General features: G+C 39.6%; 1 protein-coding gene across 4 annotated transcripts in view; it reads right to left on the reverse strand.

The window, feature by feature from the left end:
* Positions 1 to 22,544, reverse strand: part of LOC149836998 (putative NAD kinase 1) — a 90,240-nt gene that overhangs the window by 56,266 nt on the left and 11,430 nt on the right. For 3 of the 4 annotated variants that reach the window (XM_090005734.1, XM_090005733.1, XM_090005732.1), the window contains 2 exons: positions 20,734 to 20,853; positions 16,145 to 16,326 (listed from right to left, as the gene is read on the reverse strand). In XM_090005734.1, coding sequence (XP_089861860.1) covers positions 16,145 to 16,326; positions 20,734 to 20,853 — 302 coding nt within the window. The remainder of the gene's footprint in view (positions 1 to 16,144; positions 16,327 to 20,733; positions 20,854 to 22,544) is intronic. The other variant, XM_090005735.1, reaches the window with a different exon arrangement.

Consider the following 22,544-nt stretch of genomic DNA (forward strand, 5'->3'; position numbering starts at 1 on the left):
ACAATTATACTCAAATTATAAGGCAATTAACCAGTTATGCAACAATAAAATAAACATTAAGCATGAGGGAACACTAAGTGAGTAAGAGTATTTATAATTTAATCAATAAAGGCATTTGAATGCAAGGGAGATCAACATCATGCAATGATCAATGTATAACAACCAAGTGAACAGGTAAACATGCATGAACTAATGCAGAGCAAGAATATGCATGATTTATGTATAATGCATGAACCCATATTATTTTTCATTTAAGCTCCCCTCTTTCCATATGCATGTCCTATTAAATGCACACAATCTTTAAGTTCCTCTTTTTAATTTATCATTGCCCGCGGATACACCAAACGGGTACAATCCCCGAGGTCAAGTAGGGTTCCCGGGGTAACTTCACACACAATTTGTATTTTATTACCGGGTTCCATACTTAGCCCTCGACCGATATCAGGAAACAGCACCATCCATCGGAACCTTGGAAAACAGCATCCACTGGCGTCACTTTCTTGGTATACCAAAACAAACTCACAGCTGTGACTAACACACCACTCCCGGGTAAAGTGGCGGATTCTCCCTAAAACCGTGGCTAGGAGAAGAACAATATCGGGTTCAGGGGCAACAAAACGCACACGGAGTTTTTGTATCCTCACGGTTTCCCCTAAACCGCAATATCCAAGATTCTCACGCTAAAGCAGGGACATCAAGGAGAAAGTGAATTACATTGTTCTTTACTTTCTTTTATCTGATTATTAATTCATTTCTTTTACAATTGCAAATTTACATGTAGAATTAATAACATAAGCTTGCACATCAGCATGCTAAGCTTTTCACAGGACCACCGCCCATGACAACATAGAACAGTGCGGTAAAACATTAATATCACATTTGATTTGTTGTAATGCATCAAAATAACTAAATCAGAGAACGACTGGTTCTCGAGGCTCACCCAGCCCCTGATGATCCAATTTGATCATCACTGCATACATAAGCAAAAATCATAAAGAGTATGCCACATGCATTCTTTTCACATGCTTTTCAATGCGCATTCATGTATGCAAATTGTGCACGAAACAATAATTTCATAGGCATAAGCATAAATTCACACACACACATTAAATGCATGTTTTCATGACATGCACACACTCGTGTCAAATGCAAGAGTTCATTCATGAATCAATCCAATTAAAACATACGAACAACCATGCCGTTTTGATCTAAATTCCATATGTGCATATGCACAAGTACACCCACTTACAACAATAATTTCGAACAAGGATTATTTATCAAGTTTAAGCACCTAAGGAAACATCACCCTGAATAAGCCTAACCAATAGGCATGTGGAACATACATAACACCAGTAGAGGTATACATAGTCAAAACATGAGACTTTCCATTCGTAACATGTATTGAAAGACAACTTACCGGCCCACAACTAGGGTCTGAAAATTTAGAACACACACTATGAGTCAAATTATGGATTTAAATAACATCTAGTTTATATAAGACTTTTCTTGAAATTGGCTATTCAAGCTTTGCCGACTTAATTGACTAGGGTTCAACCTCACTCCAACCGAAACCCAACCGGCACCCCTCTGTCAGACAAGTCTTTCTTTGACTCTGTAAACCCTTGTTTCACAATCTATATTTCATACTAACAACAAAACTTTTTCCTTTGCAGAACTTACATCAAGTTACAGGCAACTGGCCCATCTTCATATGAATCTAAGGAGTTATAAGATATGCCCTGGAGACCAAAAGGAGAGTCCAAAATAATGTGCCTAGAACTACAGAAAGTATTTCTCAATCATGCATTTAAGTGTCTTGAGGAGACCCAAACACAGCCATGACATCCATGCACTATATGAACAAGAGTTTAGTAGCTAAAGAGAGTAATTTATATAAGGACGATTCAAACATTATGAAAGATATTAAATATATGTTGACAATCCCATCCAAATTTTGCACTGAGCACAGAAATTTTCCATCAAATATGCACAGCCAGTTTAAGCATCTTGAGAGTTAAAGGCTACTAAAAATAGCATAAAGTATATCTACTATTATGAAGCATGCCATCTGATTAAATGGTTTTCAATAATACTCGAGCAATACTTGCATAACACACTTGAAATTTCAAAAAAATAATTGCGTGTGAGGTTTACTTGCCATCATAGCCACAAATTTAGTTATTGGGATTTTCAGCAAAAGAAAATCTGGAGAACAAATAAAATCTATCGTTTCCATAAAATCTTGAAAACAGAAGTATCACATATCTAGTTGCACAGTAGATTAACTAAACAGAAACATAGGGAAAACGTCAGACTGAAATTTTATAATACATCATCAAACATGTACTTGCATGCATTAACAAAATCATGGTTCAAAAGCTTATGTAAACCACAATCGCACTACCTATCAACATGTTTTTTTTTATAGTACAGGTATAAACAGCCGATATCAAGAAGCATATATGAAACGAAAGATGCCTCAAAAAAAACTGAAAATCAGATTACTAGACTATCGGTCCTGGAGAAAACTTTTGCTAGACAAGCCTATCAGCCACAAAACTGATTTCAATAGCATCCTCAACCCACCCAATAAGGTACCAGTAAAACCCATAGCATCAAATTTCACAAAACTGACGATTTGGGGTTCCGGCGCCTCAAACCCCAAATCTGCCCCTCTACGATTTTCCTAAAATATTCCATGTAAAGCAAAATCTACACCCTCTTCCTCACTCGAAATCAAGAGGAAAACCCGTACCTTGTTGAAGATTTCTCCGGCGGTCTTTCCGACGATCGAAGGCTGCAGTCGCGTCCCTTGCGGCTGCTGTGACAGAGGTACCCACCGTGGCTGCGGTGGCTGTTGGTGGCTGCGGTTTTCCGGCGACTTCCACCTCCCAAAACACGCCCACACAGACCGAAAGAGAGAGGGACGAGGGAAGAGAGAAAGAGAGAGACGCGGGAAGAGAGAAACGAGGGAGACGAGGGAGAGACCCCCTCTCCATTCCCTTTTATCGACTGATCCCCCCCCTTTCCATGCCGAGATTGGTGGGGATCGGTTACGCCAGCCGACCCCCCCCCCCTCTTCCTTCCTATCGGGTAGCAGCAGGAATCGTGCCCTAGGCACGATTCTTGCTGTCCCCTTTTTTTTTTTAAAACCCTGCAGCCCGATATAGGGTTTTAAAAACCCTATCGGGTTATGGATCCGGGTCGGGTCCGACCCGGGTCCAAGAGTTTTCTTGCTTTTATATTAAATTTTTTTTTTTCGTAACCTACCTACTACAGAGGACATGACTCGGGTCCGAACCCGGGACCCGGTGCATGTTCACCTGATTACTAGGGTCCACAAGTTTGGACCCGCAACCTATTGCAAAGTGGATCCATAGGCTGGGTCCAAATGGATCCAACTATGGATCCCTTGCATATTTTTTTTATTAATCTTTTTATTGATTTATTAAATTACACATGTATATATATATATATTTCAAATATGATATAATTTACATATGGATCCTTTATGGATCTTGGATCCGAAATATGGATCCCACGCCCATCTTTAGAACAATACCTATTAATTTCAGATAAATGTAAACAATTAATAAAAAAAAATTGAGGTTATTACACGTTTGACCCCTCCTGCTGCTGGGATTTTGAGATACTCCGACTCGTAATATTTTGGAGTAAGCATGTGGGCTAGACTATGGAGAGGCACATTCATTCTATCCCATCTATTTGAGATAATCTTATGAATCTTTTCATATAAATCTGGTTGTCCTTTTAGATTGTCTTTGATTTCCCCCAACATGTTGTCCATGCCTTCATACACTTCACCAATTATAGGGTCTTCCTGATCACAAAATTTAATCATCTTATAGATGGGTTTTGTAATCAATAATGCTAAACGTACAGAATCCCAATATTCTTAATCAAGAACAGTTGTTTCTGTTGTAACAGCCCTTTTTTTTATAGTGTCATCCGTGCATGATTGCTTCCAATCGCTCCATCTATCTGAAATTACTGTGAGCCTTAAGCTCTCCCTCACATCAAGCAAGCGTTTCAAAGTAGTATAATGTGAAGCAAACCTTGTTTTTGCAATCTTTATTAATTCTAATTTTTCATTACTTCTAAAGATTGCTAGTGCTTTTGAATGATTTGTGATATACTTCACAATTTCTTTACTCTGCAAATATGTTTCTCCCAACCAATGAAACTCATGTGCCAAATCCTTGAAGATCAAATTAAGTGTGTGCACAACACAAGGTGACCAAAAAATATACTTGTACGTTTGTTTTAATTCTTCACCTGCTAACTTGTAATTTGTTGCATTGTCTGTAATCACTTGCACTACATTAGAAGGCCTCACAAGTTTAAATCCCGTCTTCAAAAACTCGGCAATGTTTGCAGCTGACTGTTGCACATTACAAAAATCGCTTGCATATAAGAACATCGAGCCAAAACAGTTTGAGGCAAGTATATTTATCAAGTGTTTGTTCTTGATATTTGTCCAACCGTCTGAGACAATGAAAACTCCAAACTCCTCAAACTTTTCTCGAAATTCATTTAACTCCCTGTGAACACACTCTTTCTCACTGTCAAGCAACGTTGTTCGCGCTTTTTTATATGATGAGGGTTTATATCCAGGCACTTTACTAACTGCAGATATCATCTCTTCCCAATATGGTGATCGAAGCACATTGAAAGGTATGCCATTTACACACAAAAATCTGATAATTTTGTGATCTACATCATCTCTTTCTACCTTTTTAAAGGTATCACGAATATCAACTGTTTTTCGGCTTCCACTAGATGATGTAGTCATACTAATAGGCTTCTTCGGAGTATCAATTCTTGATATCCTCAACTCAAATGCACTTGATGAAACCTCCACTCAACGAACTTGCATCTTAATTTTTTTTGCCAATTCTGCATTTTTTGCAACTACAGGGCAAAAGGCAATCCCAACACTTTGTCCCTTTGGAGATCCCATGAGATGTGCAAAAACTCGAGTATATGACCCATGATAAAAAAAAATTCAGTGCCTGCACATAAAAACTTGGGTTCCACCTTGCTTTCCTTGCCCACTCTTCTTTTGTTTCAATACATGCGCCATAGCACTGTTGTTTTATGCATGCTAGGTGGTTTATCATCTTGGTCATCTTCAGAATAGTAGTCATATTCTTCTTCATCTTCTTCATCAAAACAATTTTCATTTCTGTCCTCAAACTCATATGGACAATCAGAAGACCTCTTGGTCTTGCCCTTTCTTGCATTATCCTTCCCAACACCACTAGACGATTCATGCTCCAATTTGTAAAAAGAATCATCATCGTCATCATAATTATCGTGATCATAGCTTGTGATGGTCATTAATGAAGCAAAGAACAGGCAAATATACCTGCATCATAAAAGTATAGGAATCATTTTAGAACACTTTAAAAAACTATTATTAACAGCAAAAGATGGAGAGTGGAATGCGAAAACAAAAGGAAAAAAAAAAGACTCAAAGTGAACCATGAACGCCCCTTGCAATCGAATTCCCGTAAAATACCGTGGGGTTTACTAAACAACTTCAGTGTCAGCGCACATAAACTAATCATGCTCATTTCTTAAAATAATCCAGACAATATGTATCACACAACTTCGCAGTCACAATCTAAATTTCAGAACTATGAAACCAATCAGATTTCCTTTTTCTAATAGCATTAACACTCGTAATGAATACAGAGGAAAGCATCAAGCCTTAAAATTCAAGTTTAATCAAACTAAATCTCAAACAAACATGACAGTTGAAACTTGAAACACCACAGATTTAATTTAACCCAGGAAATCACAAATAGGTAGAAGCTTGATAAATCCAATCTAAAAAGAACTGCAGACTAGTTCTATTTATTCTTATCAGAATATGCCCATCAAATCAAATTTAACGAATCAGTACATGAATCAGCCAAGAGTCCAAGACTCAATGAATATAGCAAAATTTGTGAATCAGCCAATTTTTTTTTGAGATAAAATAAAAAATGGCTACAATTATTAATAAAAATCTATTTCATATGGACAAATCGAACTATTTGCTGCAGTCAGGGCTGGGTACTGGGTTGGGCTACAAAAATGGATAAAAATCTATTTCATATGGAATCAGGGCTTGGCTAGGACTGGGCTTTTAAAAAATAAAAAATAAATAACTGTTTCGGGAGGCTACCGTAACAGTTATTTATTTATTTTTTTTAAAAGCCCAGTCCTGGCCGGCTAGCCCAGCCCTGATTCCATATGAAATAGATTTTTATTCATTTTTATAGCCCAGTCCTACCCAGCCCTGACTGCAGCAAATAGTTCGATTTGTCCATATGAAATAGATTTTTATTGATAATTGTAGCCATTTTTTATTTTATGTCAAAAAAAAATTTTGGGGACGCTGCCCCCGAAGTTCGGGGGCAGTGTTGTGAGAGGCGTACGCCTCAGAGGCGAAGCGAGGCGTTGAGCCTGCGCATTTACAACCTTGCTAAGCAATGGAGGAGGTCGTCGGACGTCAGTGGAAGAAAGAGGAACATACCTGAACAGAGACATTGCTCGATCGAGGTCTTCAGATGTCAACAAAGGAGGAGGTCGCCGATCGTCAGAGGTTGCCGATCGTCGGAGGTAGCAGATCGTCGGAGGTCGCCGATCGTTGGAGGTCGCAGATCGTCGGAGGTCGCCGGTCGTCGGAGGTCGCCGAAAATGAGAGAGAGAGAGAGAGGAGTCGGGTGAAAAAGAAAAACCCTGCCTTCGCCCTTAAGTTTTCACGAATTTTTTTAAAATGTCTGTTTTACCCTTATTCAGATTTTTTTTTGTTTCTTGTTTTTCACGTGTCAATTTCGTTTTAAAAAAGGGTAAATTTGGTATTTTGTAAAGGCACCCCTTTAAAGGGGGACGTGATTCCCTTTAAAGGGGGACGTGTTTTCCTTTAAAGGGAAATGTGTCCCTTTTTAAAGAGGGACGCGTCCCCCTTTAAAGGGGGACACGCTTCTTCTTTTTACGTGTGCTTCCCTGTGCGTTTCGGAAGCGCCGCGTTTCGCGCTTCCGAAGCGCGTCTCGGGGAAGCGCGCTTCCCCTTTTAGCTAGGCACTTCCGGTAACCCTAGTATATATAATTTATATATATATATATATATATATATATATATATATATATATATATATTCTCATTGTAATAGTTTTCCCATGTAGGGGCATTTTTGTCTTTTTACATGTTAGTAATTAGTACTGCTCATTAGGGACAGTTCAGTCATAGTATATATTTTTTGTTTTTTGTCTTTTTTATTTTCATGTAAGGGCATATTAGACTTTGTCCAATATAGCTGTTGGGATCTCCCCAACGGCTATAATTATAGACGTTGGGAGCATCCCAACGGCTACATTGGAGTCCATTGTGACTATTTAAAGGGGGGTTTTAAACCCCTTCTTATGTGATGCTTTTTCAATCATTATTCAAGTGAATAAAGAGTTATTATTTTTTATGTTTTGTGCTTGCCCATAGTGGCTATTGTTTGCACTTTTGTGCTTTTGTGATTGTTTCTACTTAGTTCTTGTATTGTCCCTTGGTGGACTAGTGCTTGTGCACACTTTATTGTGTTCTTGTATGCCCTTAGTGGGTTCTCTTTTGTACTTACGCTTGTTTCATTTCACATCTGACAGACAGACAAAATCACTTACATCAGAGAAATCATATCATGACCTAGTGGAGAATACAAGTCTACACAACTATCTTCTGTTGCCTGTAAATCTTACCAAAGTTCTCTTCAAAATGTATTTCATCTTTTTTGTCAACTCTGAAAAGATCCCTATTTTTTACAGGCAGCATGACCTTATGGGAACTTGTTTTTGTGGTTCTGTTGTTGGCCAGAACATAATGAGGCATCTACAATGCAAAATATGCCTACCTATCACTTGTTCGTTCTTTCCGGGAGGAGGAAGAACTGTAAAACCGGATCTTTGCTTGGAAGAAGAAGATGATGGGGAGGAGAAGAAGCTGCGGAATACCCCAAAACGTCAACAACAGGGACATCTGGGCTCTTTTCCTTATATTAAAGCTAATTTACATGAACATTTATAGTATTGCCCTATATTAACAACAATCTAATATACAAGGAAAGGGGCAAAACTGAAAAATACAATACAGCACTAATAATAAAACATGATAAACAGAAAATAACTTCAGCATAAACCAAATCTGGATCCAGTACGAATCTGGATCCAGATCGTGAATCCAGGAAAGGATGTCACGTCTCAACAAGAACAAGATTCTATGCTTGTTCAGTTAAATGCCCAACTGCACAGCTAATGGCTGCTGTTAACATGCTAGTTTTTTATGGGATTTGAGATTCAAAGTAAGAATGAGATGAGGCTGTAATACAATGGGGTTGTGATGAGATGCACTCAAAGGGAACTAGGAAAGAAGAAAAAAAAAGGATGAATGACAAATGACATTTGCACAATAGAGCAAAAGCAACCATTTACATAATGTCTATCTATAGTATATGTAGAGATGTAGAGACAGAACCTCTAGATATGCAACCATAGCAGTTAAGTGTGACAATTTCAGCATTAGGCTCAGGTAAAGACGCAAGAATGAGTAGAGCATATAGCCTTTCAATGGACAAAAACACAATAAAAGAATAGTGGCCACTTGCCAAAAATTATATATGCCTGAAAATATAGAGTTTTCAGAACTCAATTACAATATCTATACCTGTTTGGATGATACAGTCCCAAAAAAACAAGAGGATAATAATTTTTTTAGGAGAAAGAAATGAAAACAAATTCTACCACAGTCTAAACTAGCAGAAGACAGGTGAGGATAAATACAAAACACAAAAGAAATATACCTAGATGATGAGGATGGTGATAACTTATCACATGGGCTGCTCTGTGAACTGCCTCAATTTGAAAATCTCTAGGAGTTCAAGCTATGTGAAATGGATACAGCTATTCATGAGTACTAATAAGGGGATACTATACAGGAATCAAAATGGAGTATCGGAATGACATAGAGCTCAAGTGGCACAATGTAACGCCCCAAAATTTCAAACTTTCAAACCTTTCAAAAAACATGCAAGAGAGTAGAAGAAAATCTCTTTCCTTTCAGAGTTTGTTTATGTAATCAACAAAAGATAATTCTTTTGTTTAATTTAGAAAGGTAAGCTGACAACTTTGGGCACGTTAGCTAAAAGAACCAAAACTCACTATACATGATACTTGCAAAACACTTGGAAAAAACACTTTCATTTAAGAAGTTCCCAAATAGTACAAAATTCGGATATCCAAAGGAAAATCTGTGACAAAACCCAAAAATGTCCAGAACGCGAGCTAAGAGCAGGAAAAAGAAATCTTGAAGTCATCTTGTCATCGCCCGTGGTGTACCTAATCATCACCTATATCCATAAAATGGGTTAGTTTCGCGAAAAACTAGTAGGTGCACAAGAGAGACTATAGAAAACTGAATTAAGAGCATTTAATTCAGCATGCTAAGCAGTTAAATAGGTAAGCAGTTCAAAGCAGGTAAGTAGTTCAAAGCAAGTAAGTATTGCAACTGTCAAATACAACAGGACGATTCATTTGATCATAAGCTGTGAACTACCATGCAACTAGCAAGTTTTATAACCCATCAACCAGTGTGAACAGACTTATGTTTCGATATTACTGGTCTGTAGGTACGCGTAGACAAATCGTAAAAACAACCGAAACTAGTTCGGGCGTCTGTTATTCTATGTATTTTCAATAACCCGAATAGCTAGTTGAGTCTGCTCCTAAGGGGATGACTTTAGCCGATAGAGGATTCCCCAAAGGCAGGTACTTGACAACGGATGCATCCAACTTCTGCAGAAGTCCATGGGATCTACCACCTAGGATAATGTCTGGTAGTTCCTTCCCCTAACTCCAATGACTGAGGAAGTCAAATCTTAGCCCGTGGGGTGGTTATTAACAACCTGTCCATTGGAGTGTGTACCGCTCTGTCCTCTCCCTTGACAGACTACAAGAAGCGAATGAGTGCGTTAGGGGTAAATTAACTGACGACTCATTCTATATGCTCTTGTCTTTTGACCAAATGAGCATCTTACCTGTGAAGGCGATCCCATTTTTATGTGTTTACAGCATTGTGCATTTAACATTGTTTGAGGTCGCACGACTGTCTCATCCGATCATCGCAGTACTAGCGTGTAGTGCACGACTACAAGTACTCTAGGATGAAAGGGGTATAGTTCCTCAATAGGAGCCTCAACAAATGTAACAACACACAAAAAATTTTGTTTTGATTTGGGCTGGATCTGGACCCGACCCGGACCACCGCCTCTCACTGTCATTAAAGACAGCGAGGTAGGCGGGAGGAGGGTTACGAAACCCCCCTCACCGCTTTTCCCCTCTTCTCTCTCGTCTCTCTCCCTTACCTTCTCGCTCGTCCACTGTCACCGACGTCGGCGACCCCCGACAGCCGTCGTCACTGACATCAGCGACCCCCTTCCTTCAGGTGAGATTCTCTTCGGCAACCACCAGGTACGCCTTTCTCCCCCTTTTCTCTTCCCTTTCGCCGCCACTTCTCTCTCTTTTCTCCTCTTCTCCCTGTCATCGACAGACGGGGGCAAAGCCCCTTCCCGTCGGTTGTTTACGACAGAGAAGGGTTGTGCGACAGGGGTTTTAGTCCCACCTGTTGCCGACAGATCGGCAGGGATAAAACCCCTGCCGCCTGTGAGGAGGGTTCCGACAGAGGGTTTTGGGGCCCCTGCCTGCCCTTTTGACTCTACCAGGGAGGGTCGAGACCCCTCCCTGCCTCTTGTTCCTCTAAGGAACCGACAAGGACCTTTGGTCCCTGTCTCGTTTCCTGTTAAGCAAATCGACAAGGGCCTTTGGCCCCTGCCTCCTCTCCCAAAGGTCGCAGGGGGGCTATTGGCCCCTGCGTCTTTCTGTCTTTGCTCATTTTCTTGGCAGGGGCCGATTGTACTTTCCCAGCAGGGGCCGATGGCCCCCTGCTTTTCTTTTCTTTTAAGAATTCCAACAGGGGCCGAAGGCCCCTGTCTTTTTAAAATAACTAGCAGAGGCTAATGGCCCCTGCACCTGTTCTTTGGCGACAAGAACCGTTCGGCCCTGCCCCAGTCCTATGTATTAGAGAAGTTGAGTCTTCTCCTTATTTTTGCTTTTGTCTTGGTTGCGTGTTAATATCGCATATTTGCAGCTACGACGGATCCCGCTCGTGCTCCGCGACCTGAGCTGTCAATCGTGTACACCCACAGACGCCAGCAAGCTTGCAACTCTCCGAGGTAGGGAAAGATTACACAGAGGACTTGGATAATTGAATTAAGTTCAATTAAACTAAAAACGATCATTTAATATATATATATATATACGAGTATGCACTTAACTCAAGGATACGGTTTCACGATCCTTGCCCTTTACCTTTTATCAGTCTTTACTTGCCGTCGCGCATCGTGTAAAGCCCGCAATTTGTTAAAAAAAAAATGGACCCGGGTCGGGTCCGGACCCGAGCCCTTTATTTTTTTAGGGTTTTAAAATAACCCGACTCGGGATGTCGAGCGCCGCGACCCCCCCCCCCCCTTTCTCCCCCTTCGTTTTCGGATGGATTAGGGAAACCCACCGGGGTTTCCCCTTTCATCGCCTCCCTGGAGCTTTTAAAAGCTCTGCGGGAGGGCAAAGGGAGGCACAGCCCTTCGCCCCCCCCCCTGTGCCGCCTCCTCCTTCTCTGCGCTCGTTGCCGCTGTCGTTACTGTGCCCCGCCGCCGACGCCGGCCACCACCTCCCAGGTACGCCTCCCTCTTCTCCTCCCTCTTCTCTTCCTCACCCCCCTCTATGTCACCTCGCCGGGAGGCCGACAGGCGGCGCACGGCCCCTGCCGCGCCCTCCCGCCTCTCCGGTACTCATCGGAGGGCCGACAGGTGGTATGATTTTACTCTTTGAGTATTAATTTCCGTATTTGCTTATGTGGTTGAAGGTGGTTTCGTACTTTTTGCAATACTTATGCCCTTAATTGCTTGCATATATACTTGCATGTACGTTCCTATGGGTCGATGTACAATTTCATTCTTCGATCATTATTTTGCATAGTTGCTTATGAGTTGAGGTGTAGTTTCGTATTTCTTGAAATACATATGCCCTTGTTTGCTTGCATCCATTTTTGCCTGCACGTTTCCTTTGAGTAAGGTACGACTTCGTGTCTCGTGTGTTATTTATGACCTTATGTGTTTGCCTATCTAAGTGGTCAAGGTATGGTTTTGGTACCTTGTGTGTTACTTATGTGTTTTTCGCTCGATGTGCAGCATTGCAAGTCGAGAGTTGCTTGTTGTCATGTTATAATTTGCATATGCTCACACTTATGGTAAATATGTACTTACATAAATGTAGTCTTGTGCCTAACCTGATTTCAGTTGTTTTAAAAACACTAGAAGTTGCGTTTGTAAGCTATAGTTCTTTTAAAGAGGATTTCCTTCTGCAAACCCAGTGCTCTTCAAAATGCACAACTTTTGCAAAGTTAAGTTTTAAGTCTTGTCGGATTGCGAAGTCACATTTGGGCCCTCCCAGGTCCACACACTTGGGAGAAGTATTTTATAATCCCGATTCGAGTTACGACCCAATTTGAATAACCCCGATCAGGGGCATGAGCCTATGAATGAGTAGGGTTCTGTTAAAGGACTCATTCTTCATTTATCAATCTAGTGTCGCATGTCGATACTAAGATAAATTTTGGATACAAGATTGATAGTGTTGTGCCTTGTGTGAATGACTTAATATGGCATTGTGGCTTTTAAGGATGAATCGTGTCAAATGAGCACTCCTATATTCTTTGGATCGTTATGAAGTTGTGTGTTGGGTGTTCCTTTTGAGAAGCCCACGCACCTCCCTTTTTCAGTATAGCGTACTTTTAGACATGCACAACATGTTAAATACTTTGTTGATCGGACGAGAGATCCGAGACGACCTTGTATCATGAAATATGTAAAATATTGTTGAAATGAATTCACGACTTATCTTGTCAAATTGTGTTGTGTTACTTCTTATGCAGATAATATCTGTTGGGGTTTCTTTGGTGAAACCATATCCCTTTTATCGTAGTCGTACTTTTGACAAGTACGTCCGTACTTTTTGACAAGTACGTCTTCTTACGTTGCGATGATTGGATGAGTAGGTTGTGGCAACCTTGATGAGTGCAAATAACAAAATGTTGAGATCACCTAAATAAGTGATGATTTCCGCCTTCACCGGCAAGATACTCGAGTTGGGTCGAAAGACCAGAGTATGTAGAATGGGTCTTCAGTTAACTACCCCTGATGTACTCATTCGAACCGCTGACTCCTGTCAGGAGAGAGGACGGGAAGGTACAAAAACTTTGATGGATAGGCCATTAATGGCCGTTACGAGCAAAAGACTCGACTTCCCCAGTCATCGGAGTTAGGGGAAAGAGACTACCATAATTATCCTAGGTGGTAGCTCTCCATGTTCGGGATACATCCATTGTTTATGTTGCTTTGGGGATTTCTCTCTTGGTCACTGATCGTCCCCTTAGGTGCGAACTCAGTCAGCTATCCGGGTTATCTTAAAATACATAGCATAATAAACTCCCAGATCAGTCTAGGTTGTTTCTAGAGTCGTGCCTTGTGCGTACCCACTTGGCCAGTTAATATCAAAACATAATTTAATCCGATCACACAATTTGTTGAGTTATGCATGTATGAAAGTTGTTTCAATACTTATGAAATTGTGTGTGTGGTTGATGTAGCATCGTATTTTGCTTGCTTATGCAGTGCTTTGCTTATAATAATTAGCCTACTTGTGCCAGTGAAATGCTTGTAATAGTTTTAGCATTTTGCTTATGATAGTTGCTCCATGAATCTGTTGAAATTAAATTGCTATATAATTGTCTGTCTACTTGACATATTAAATTATTTTGCTTAACTATGTTCAATATCGTCCTGTATGTGCACCTACCAGTTTTTAGTGAAACTGACCCATTTTATGGGCAGGTGATGTATAGGTGATACACTCTGCGATGACACGATGGCGCGATGAGATCAAGATAGAGGTCTTTCCCTGACATTTCGCTCCTGAGGACATGTTGGTAAATTTGGTATGAAGTGTATTTCAAAAATTCTATTTTAATTAAACCTTGAGTTACTAAAACTGTTTTAGTAAACTTCTTTTTGGTTTCAACAAATATAATAAGTTGCAAAATCCCATGAACAAATTCTCAATTATTGAAACTGCATTTCAAAACCATTTGATTTCAATAATTGTGCGTGATTCGACAAAGGAAAGTTTACGCTGTAATGCGCTCAAGGTCCATTGACTTGTGGTTTTAAAAATATCATTTTCCGCTGAAGTACTATTTAAACTCTGATAATCGTATGATTTCAAACCTTTCTAAACTATTCTAAAAGTTACAAGTCCTGGATTTTTGGGGCGTTACAGGAGCTCGGAGGCGATTCGAATGATAGAGAGGCAGATGAGAGCGAGAGAGGGATGGAAGAGGGGTTCGGGGGTCCCCCTTTGTAGGAGGGTGGCCTCCCGAAAAGGAAGGAAACCCTACCCCTTCCCGGCGACTGCGCTGTGTGCTCCCCCACCTCCCCATCTCTTGGCGTGTTAGGGTTCAACTGAACCCTAACACTCGATATATCGGGGGAGGGGGTTTTCCCCTTATGTTTATCGGGCAACCCATATCGAGTTGCCCCCCCCCCTTTAAATCCTTTCTGTTTTCGTTTTACAGGGTGTGGGCCGGGTCCGGGTCCGGGTCCGAACCGCGACCAGCGATGCTGGATCCGGTCGCGATTTGGATCCGGATGGTTTAAAAATGTGGATCTGAGTCGCGTGAAACAGTGGATCCATGGGTTGGATCCACTTGGATCCAACGGTGGATTTGACAAGTTTATACCAATAAATATTAGTTATTTATTTAGTTAGTATTATTATTATATAAATACTTTAATACGCACATATATCTTTCTTTTGGATCCGGGTAACGGATCCTAGGCCCAAATCACGTTAATTATAAAATATGTATATATATAAATATAATTTTTATATACTGCATAAAATTTGTGGTTATTATAGTCAATGATAGACGCTCAACCACTGGTTTATGTGTATTTGTAGGTGACTCTCTAATTTCATGGCGATGCAAAAAGCAGCATAAGGTGTCACTATCTCCACTGAAACTGAGTATCGTGCCATGGCGACCACTACGTCTAAGTTAGTTTGGCTGAGACAACTTCTCGAAGACTGGGGGTTCATACTGCAGAACCTTCAAAATTGTGTTGTGACAACAAGAGCGATGTATACATTGCAAGCAATCATACATTTCATAAGAGAACAAAACACATTGAGATAGATTGCCACTACGTTCGTGAAGAGTTCCTGCAGAAGACTATCACATTGTCTTATGTTCCATCAGAATACCAACTCGCGGATTTCTTCACCAAAGCATTACCGTCACCCAGATTCCACTTCCTACTTGGCAAACTCGGTGGTTGTACCATGAGTTTGAGGGGGAGTTAAAATATACATATATGTATATTATATGTATATATATACGTATACATATATGTACTTAACTGTAAACCGAAATACCCTTGATGGGTATTTCGGTATTTTCATTGTAATAGGCATCAGCCCATTAGGGGCTGACAATCTATTTTTCTTTTTTCTGTTTTTCAATTTTTACTTTTTTAACTTTTGAAGTATTGGGAGCAGCTCCAAAGTAGCTGTTTGAGCTGCTCCCAACAGTCATATTTATGACCGTTGGGAGCAGCCCAACAGCTATTTTGGGCTGCTCCCCATGTAGCTTTGTACTATAAATAGGCCTTGAAGGCCTTGTAGTTTCAAAACTCATTTTCATGAGCAAATATATGCAATAATAATTCTTTAGACCCTTGTGTGGGTGCATCAGTGATTCAATCAAGTATTCTACTTAATTGAAAGTGTGTTCTTGCATGTGTATTGGATTTTATCCGCTTCATTACATACTTTACCTAACACAAAGTTGTGTCCAAGTGTCGCACCCGCTTGGGTGCAGGTGCGACTCGGGTGCGGTGCCCTGTTAGAAGAGTCAGTGTGACATAGCCTAAAACATATTGAATTCAGGTATATTAGTACGATAAACTATTGCAGATGTGTACCTTGAGAGTGACCTTATTGGAACCAACTTTATAATCAGATTCGGGAGTCTCATCCCTGAGAAACTCGTGTGTACATATGCCATGCTTCCCGCAGCATCTTTCAGTTTGATCATTATCAGAATCCTGCATCTCTGTTTGATCGGATGATTTTGTCAATTGATGACTATTTTCTAAGGACAGCTCTGCAATTGAAAGCACCATGATGCCAATGAAATGACTTCATAATCATCCATAATAGAAACAATAATAAGGATCTTAAAAAGTACAGAAATGGACAAGAGATGCAGTCCATGTAAAAGCATTCTCTATCCAAGCAATAATCAACTATCACTAAGCTAATGGTCCAACAAATACACCACTATTTCACATTCTACAATCAGCTTTTCAGGTCACCTAGTACTCTTACAAGTTTTTGCTTTTTAATATAAGGAGCTCTATGATTCAACAAGAAAATTTATTCTTCCCCTAGATTTTGGGTACAACTGTTATTGTCAGCCCAAGATGTGGCTGTTTCATGGTTGGATCTTGATGATATGAGCCATTGATGGTGACATAAGAAGCAGTGAGGCATGGGGATCACATCATTGAACATATTCTCAGCCACACCAAACCAAAAGGAAGCATTCAAAAGAACATGAAAATGACTTTTCAGGTTAGGCCTTTTGCTGGCAAGAATTAGAAGCATACCCCTATAGTGCAAGAAAACCTTGAAATTTCAGATTAGATATTGAGCGATTGTCCTAAAAAACCAAAACATAAAAATCCTCAAAAAATATGCAGAGCAGCCTTGATATTCTGACAGCATGTTATTCGTGTACAAAATAATTAGTTGTAGTGTGATGCAATATCACTTTTGTGGAGCCTCATCTCATTTACATGGGAGGGGGCTCTGGACCATTCCTCCATTCATTTCTATCTAATGTCAAACCTATGTCACGGGGACTCGGCAAACCGGGTGCCGCACCCGCGACGACGCAACGCAGGTGCTCGTGCGGCACCCGGTGCTGTCAACCCGACCATGGGTGCGTTGACCGCACCCATGGTCATTTGTGTCCAATTTTTATATTAAAAAAAAATCTTCTGGGGGGCGCGCCCCGCCTGGACCCCCGACCGCTGAACGCGGAGCGGGACCCGCGCCGGGAGGGAGCCCCCGAACCCCCCTTTCTGCAAGGGCAAAAACTCTGAATCAGGCTCCACAACTCATCAGCTCGACCCCTCCCCCTGCATAAAGAGGGCGCAAGGAGGGGGTTGTGTTAAAATATGATTGTACATATATATATATATATATCACGACACATACACACATATATATATATATATTACATATATATATATATATGTCTATGTGTCTATCTACATGTATAAATATATATATATATATATATATATATATATTTATATTTTTCCTTAAGGGTAAAATAGTCTTTTTACCATTTCACGCCATGTATATTTTTCCCTTTCTTTTTTCCCTTTTTTCTTTTTCTTTTCTTTTTCCTTTTTTCTTTTTCCTTTTTCCTTTTACCTTGAAATAGCCCCCATTAAGGGACGTTGGAGCCTCCAACGGTCACATTTTTTACCGTTGGAAGGACTCCAACGTCTCTTAGGAGCCCTTCCAAGGGTCCTCTTCTTGTGCCGATAAATAAAGGGGTTCTCCCCCATTGTATGTAAGCTTCTTTGAAGCCCTCTTGAGTGGAATATATTTTTTCACTTTATTTTGTGTGTTTTTACCATTTTTGTGGTGTGTTGTATTTTTGCCCATTGGTGGCTACTTGTGTATGTGCATGTTTTGCTCTTGAAGATTTCGCTTCACTCATTTGGCACTTTATTACATGGTATCAGAGCAAGGTTAAGAAAGCTTCATCGGAATCTCACTTGACAAGTAATATCTATCCTCTCTCTTGCCTTTAAACTTCTTTTATAAATGGCCGACAAGGATGCAAAAACCGATCTTTCATTCAAATTGAATGGGACCAATTACCGAATGTGGGTGGCCGCTATGGAGAATAACCTCAAAGGTAAAAAACTTTGGGGGTATGTGTGGGGGACCATTCCGTAACCTCAATTGAAGTTAACTAAGTTTGAAGGCGATGAGGAAAAAGCTTTGAATGAAGAAGAAAAAGAGAAGGCCATTCTTGACTTCTCTTCAAAAATGGAGGATTGGGAAAGTGAACATGCTAAAATTCTAGCATGGTTCATGAATAATGTGGATTTAAAGATTTGCGCAAATCTTGCAAAGTTTAAGAAGGCCAATGAAGCTTGGTTCTTTATGAAAGGAATATACACACAAAGAGACCTTGCTAGGCATTTCTTTTTACAAGAAAAGGTAAGATAAACCAAGCAAGGTGACATGAGTATTAGGGACTATTATAGTGCTCTATCTTCTTTATGGGATGAACTTGTTCTCCTTGAACCTCAATGGGAAGGAAGTGCTATTGCCATGAGACAAGAGCAAATGAAGAAAGAAAGATTCTTTCAATTTATTCATGGGCCTTGTCCTAAATTTGAGCAACTTAGAGGATCCCTGCTTCATAGGGCTTCTACTCCTCTAAGTGATATTTTGGCCGACTTATGTCAAGAAGAAACCCTTTTGGCCTTGAAAAGAGATATTGATGAAGTTCATGCTGTATCTAGACCCGGCAATAATGTTAGATCGTATAAACCACCCCAAAGTTTTTTACCTTTGAGGTTATTCTCCAACAGTTGATTGGGTCTCTAACATATTTATCTATCACCAGGCCGGACATTTCTCATACGGTTCATAGTGCAAGCAAATTTCAGACTGCTCCTTCTAACATTCACATGGTTGCAGTCATGAGAATTATCAGATATTTTAAGAATACCATAACTAAAGGATTATTCTTACCCTCTTTTTCACATCTTACTTTACTTGCTTATACTGACTCTGATTGGGGTGGTAACCCCGATGATCGTATTTCCACCACAGGTTATTGTGTGTTTCTTGGAGAGTCGCTTATTTCATGGAGGTGTAAGAAGCAGCAGAAAGTATCTCTTTCTTCTACAGAGGCAGAATATCGTGCGATGGCCACTACCACCACTGAAATTGTATGGTTAAGAAGTCTGCTTAAAGATATGAGTGTTTCATTCTCAACTCCTTCGAAGCTGTGTTGCGACAACAAGAGCTCTATCTACATTGCCTGCAATCACACCTTCCATGAACGAACCAAGCACATTGAGATGGACTGCCATTATGTTCAGGATGAGTTCCTCTGAGGCACTATTCACTTGCCATATGTTCCTACCGAATATCAGTTGGTGGACTTCTTCACCAAAGCTTTGCCATCACCTCGCTTTTACTTTCTTCTCAGCAAACTCTCGGTGATCTCCCCGTGTGTTTGAGGGGGGTGTTAAAATATGATTGTGTATATATATATATATATATATTACATATATATATGTCTATGTGTCTATCTACATGTATAAATATATATATTTATATTTTTCCTTAAGGGTAAAATAGTCTTTTTACCATTTCACGCCATGTATATTTTTCCCTTTCTTTTTTCCCTTTTTCCTTTTCTTTTTCTTTTTTCCTTTTTCCTTTTACCTTGGAATAGCCCCCATTAAGGGACGTTGGAGTTTCCAACGGTCACATTTGTGACCGTTGGAAGGGCTCCAATGTCTCTTAGGAGCCCTTCCAAGGGTCCGCTTCTTGTGCCTATAAATAAAGGGGTTCTCCCCCATTGTATGTAAGCTTCTTTGAAGCCCTCTTGAGTGGAATATATTTTTTCACTTTATTTTGTGTGTTTTTACCACTTTTGTGGTGTGTTGTATTTTTGCCCATTAGTGGCTACTTATGTATGTGCGTGTTTTGCTCTTGAAGATTTCGCTTCACTCATTTAGCACTTCATTACAGGCTGCACAAATTATATATATATATATATATATATATATATTTTTTTTTTTTTTTGCCGCACCCCCGCACCCGCACCCATGTGACATAGTGCCAAACTAATCTCTTTCATGTTATTTCAACCGACATCAGAGAATTAACCATTCATTCAGGTATGTTACAGGTCATAGGGTAAGACGAACTTATCCCGAACATCAGTCCTTTTGATTATTTGTATATAAATCCTAAGCTTCTAAAACATTTGACAAGTACCAAATCTATGTCTGCTGGTATGAAGCTTGAATTCCAGGGAGGGTTATTGTCAAGATGACAAATGATTGATAACCTTAATGGACATACATTTTTGTCCTTTTGAGAAGTTGAAATAAAATCAATGAAATGATAAGATGTGACTGTGACACGTCATGATGCCCCACCTTTTCAACAATAATAAGATCAAAGAGAGGCACAAATGCAAACCAGTTTTTAGACAATTACATGTTGGCATGTAGTTGTCAGAAGTTTCTCAAAATATATGCTCCCAAAAAGAAAAAGAAATTGTGGCAATTTGTTACATATATTCCTTTGATTGCTTAGTTTGTTTTGTTCTATCATTTAGTAAAAAATGGAAAACATTAATGTAAAGGGACAATATACAAATTGGAATTTTAGAAAATATCTATATTGAAGGAGGGGAGAAATTTTAGATGGAACACAAATTAACTGGCCATTTTCCAACCTTTATGCATTAGTTGAGAGTTACGTGCTCTCTCCAATTCATATTTATGCTTCCATTCAGCAGCTTCCTCTTCAGCAGCAGCTTTCCCTTCAGCCACCTTTCTTAAAGCCTTTGCAACGGCTGAAAATTAAGAGAAAAGAACAAGATTAGTACTGAACTAAAGCCTCTCAAGTCTCAACTTATTAATTGAGAATGAAGAAAACAGAAGAGATCCCAGGGCTAGGCAAAAGACAGTTGCAGTCTACTGGCAAGAACATTTAGGGACATTAAAAATATATCTTCGGTTCAGTAGAAACCACAGTATTATTACCAAAAAATCTTCTAATATAGACTACTTTAAACAATGATCATGTTAAAATTTCAAGCTAAATTCAAGGATAACTAGAGTCTGCAACATACCCAAAAAATCAATGATATCTAGAGTTTGCAACATACCAAAAAGTGCAACTTTTACAACTGAGTTTTAGTGCCCATGATATAGACCCATCCCCATTACAAATACAAGCATCAATCAAGTCATGCTGCCAATTACAAAAGTAATCAAATGGAATGATATTGCTTCTAAAAGGGCTGAACATGTGAAAAATGAAATTCCTTGATAATATTCAGCGGAAGATACAAAAACGGAGATGCCATGTCATGCTTTATTTGGTTGGTCTATTATTTGTTTTGCACAGATCTGGTCACATTTATTTCCCATAACAGCCCTAAATATGCAGGAAGGAATCAAGTTGCTTCATTGCATTCTTCTTTCAGTATGTTGCTGCAAGATAGTTTCAAGTCATACTGGCTTCAATACTTCTCCCAAACCTGCAGCCATCTTGGATCCAACTTGACTTATGTTCCATGAGTCTACACAGTTTCCAACTTGAAATGTAATATTTTGTAGAATTGTGCCTAATTTTTTTATTTAATAAATATAATTTTTATTAAATAAATATATTTTCATTGTTTAGATTAATATAAAATATATATAATATATGTATATAGTGGATGACGTTGAGTTGGGATACATATATGGATCTTGGATCCATTCCCGAGATTCATGATCCATATGGGTGTAGATAAATAAGTTTAAAAAAAATGAAATTTAAGCTAAAATAAAAATAATAAAATAATATATATTAGATGTATATTAAGAGTTTGGTTAGAAGAAGGTTTCTATTTCCTTAAGGAAATAGAATACCCTTTATTACTAGAAACATAGGGGACACCCTATTGTGTTATAAATAAACCATATCAGCCCTTCTCTTTCAAAATCAGATTTAGAGAGAGAGGGAGAGGGCTGAACAACAAGAAAAAAAAGAAGAGAAACAAAGGAGAGAGGCTGAACCGGAGTTGTCAGTCGGGAAAGCGGGAAGTGAGGCACTTCCAAAATTTTAGAAAGCGAGAAGCACAGGACGACTTAGAAGCGAACCAAGAATCATCTCGAAAGCGGCATAGGAAACGAACCAGAAGTGACCTAGGAAGCAAACCGGAAGTGACATAGAAAACGAGGAAGAAGCGAAAAAAGAGAAAAAAGCAAGAAAATTTTTTTTTTAAAAAAAAAGGGAAAGTGAGCTTCCCATTTAGGGAAAGCGAATTTTCCCTAAATGGGAAGCGCGCTTCCCAATTTTTTTTGGCACCTTCCCCCACATTTCGAAAGTGCCACGTTTCGCGCTTCCCCATATTATATGGCGCTTTCAGTAACTCTGGGCTGAACCGAGTAGAGAGAGAAAGGAAGAACAACTCAATGTGTTCTCCTTTTTTAAAGACCTCTGCTTCTTCCTTCTTTTCTTCATGTTTTCGCGAATCTGCAGCAAAAGGTACTG

Source organism: Nuphar pumila, chromosome 5 (assembly GCF_984573655.1).
Source record: "Nuphar pumila chromosome 5, dmNupPumi1.hap1.1, whole genome shotgun sequence".
In the NCBI taxonomy this organism is placed as follows: domain Eukaryota; kingdom Viridiplantae; phylum Streptophyta; class Magnoliopsida; order Nymphaeales; family Nymphaeaceae; genus Nuphar; species Nuphar pumila.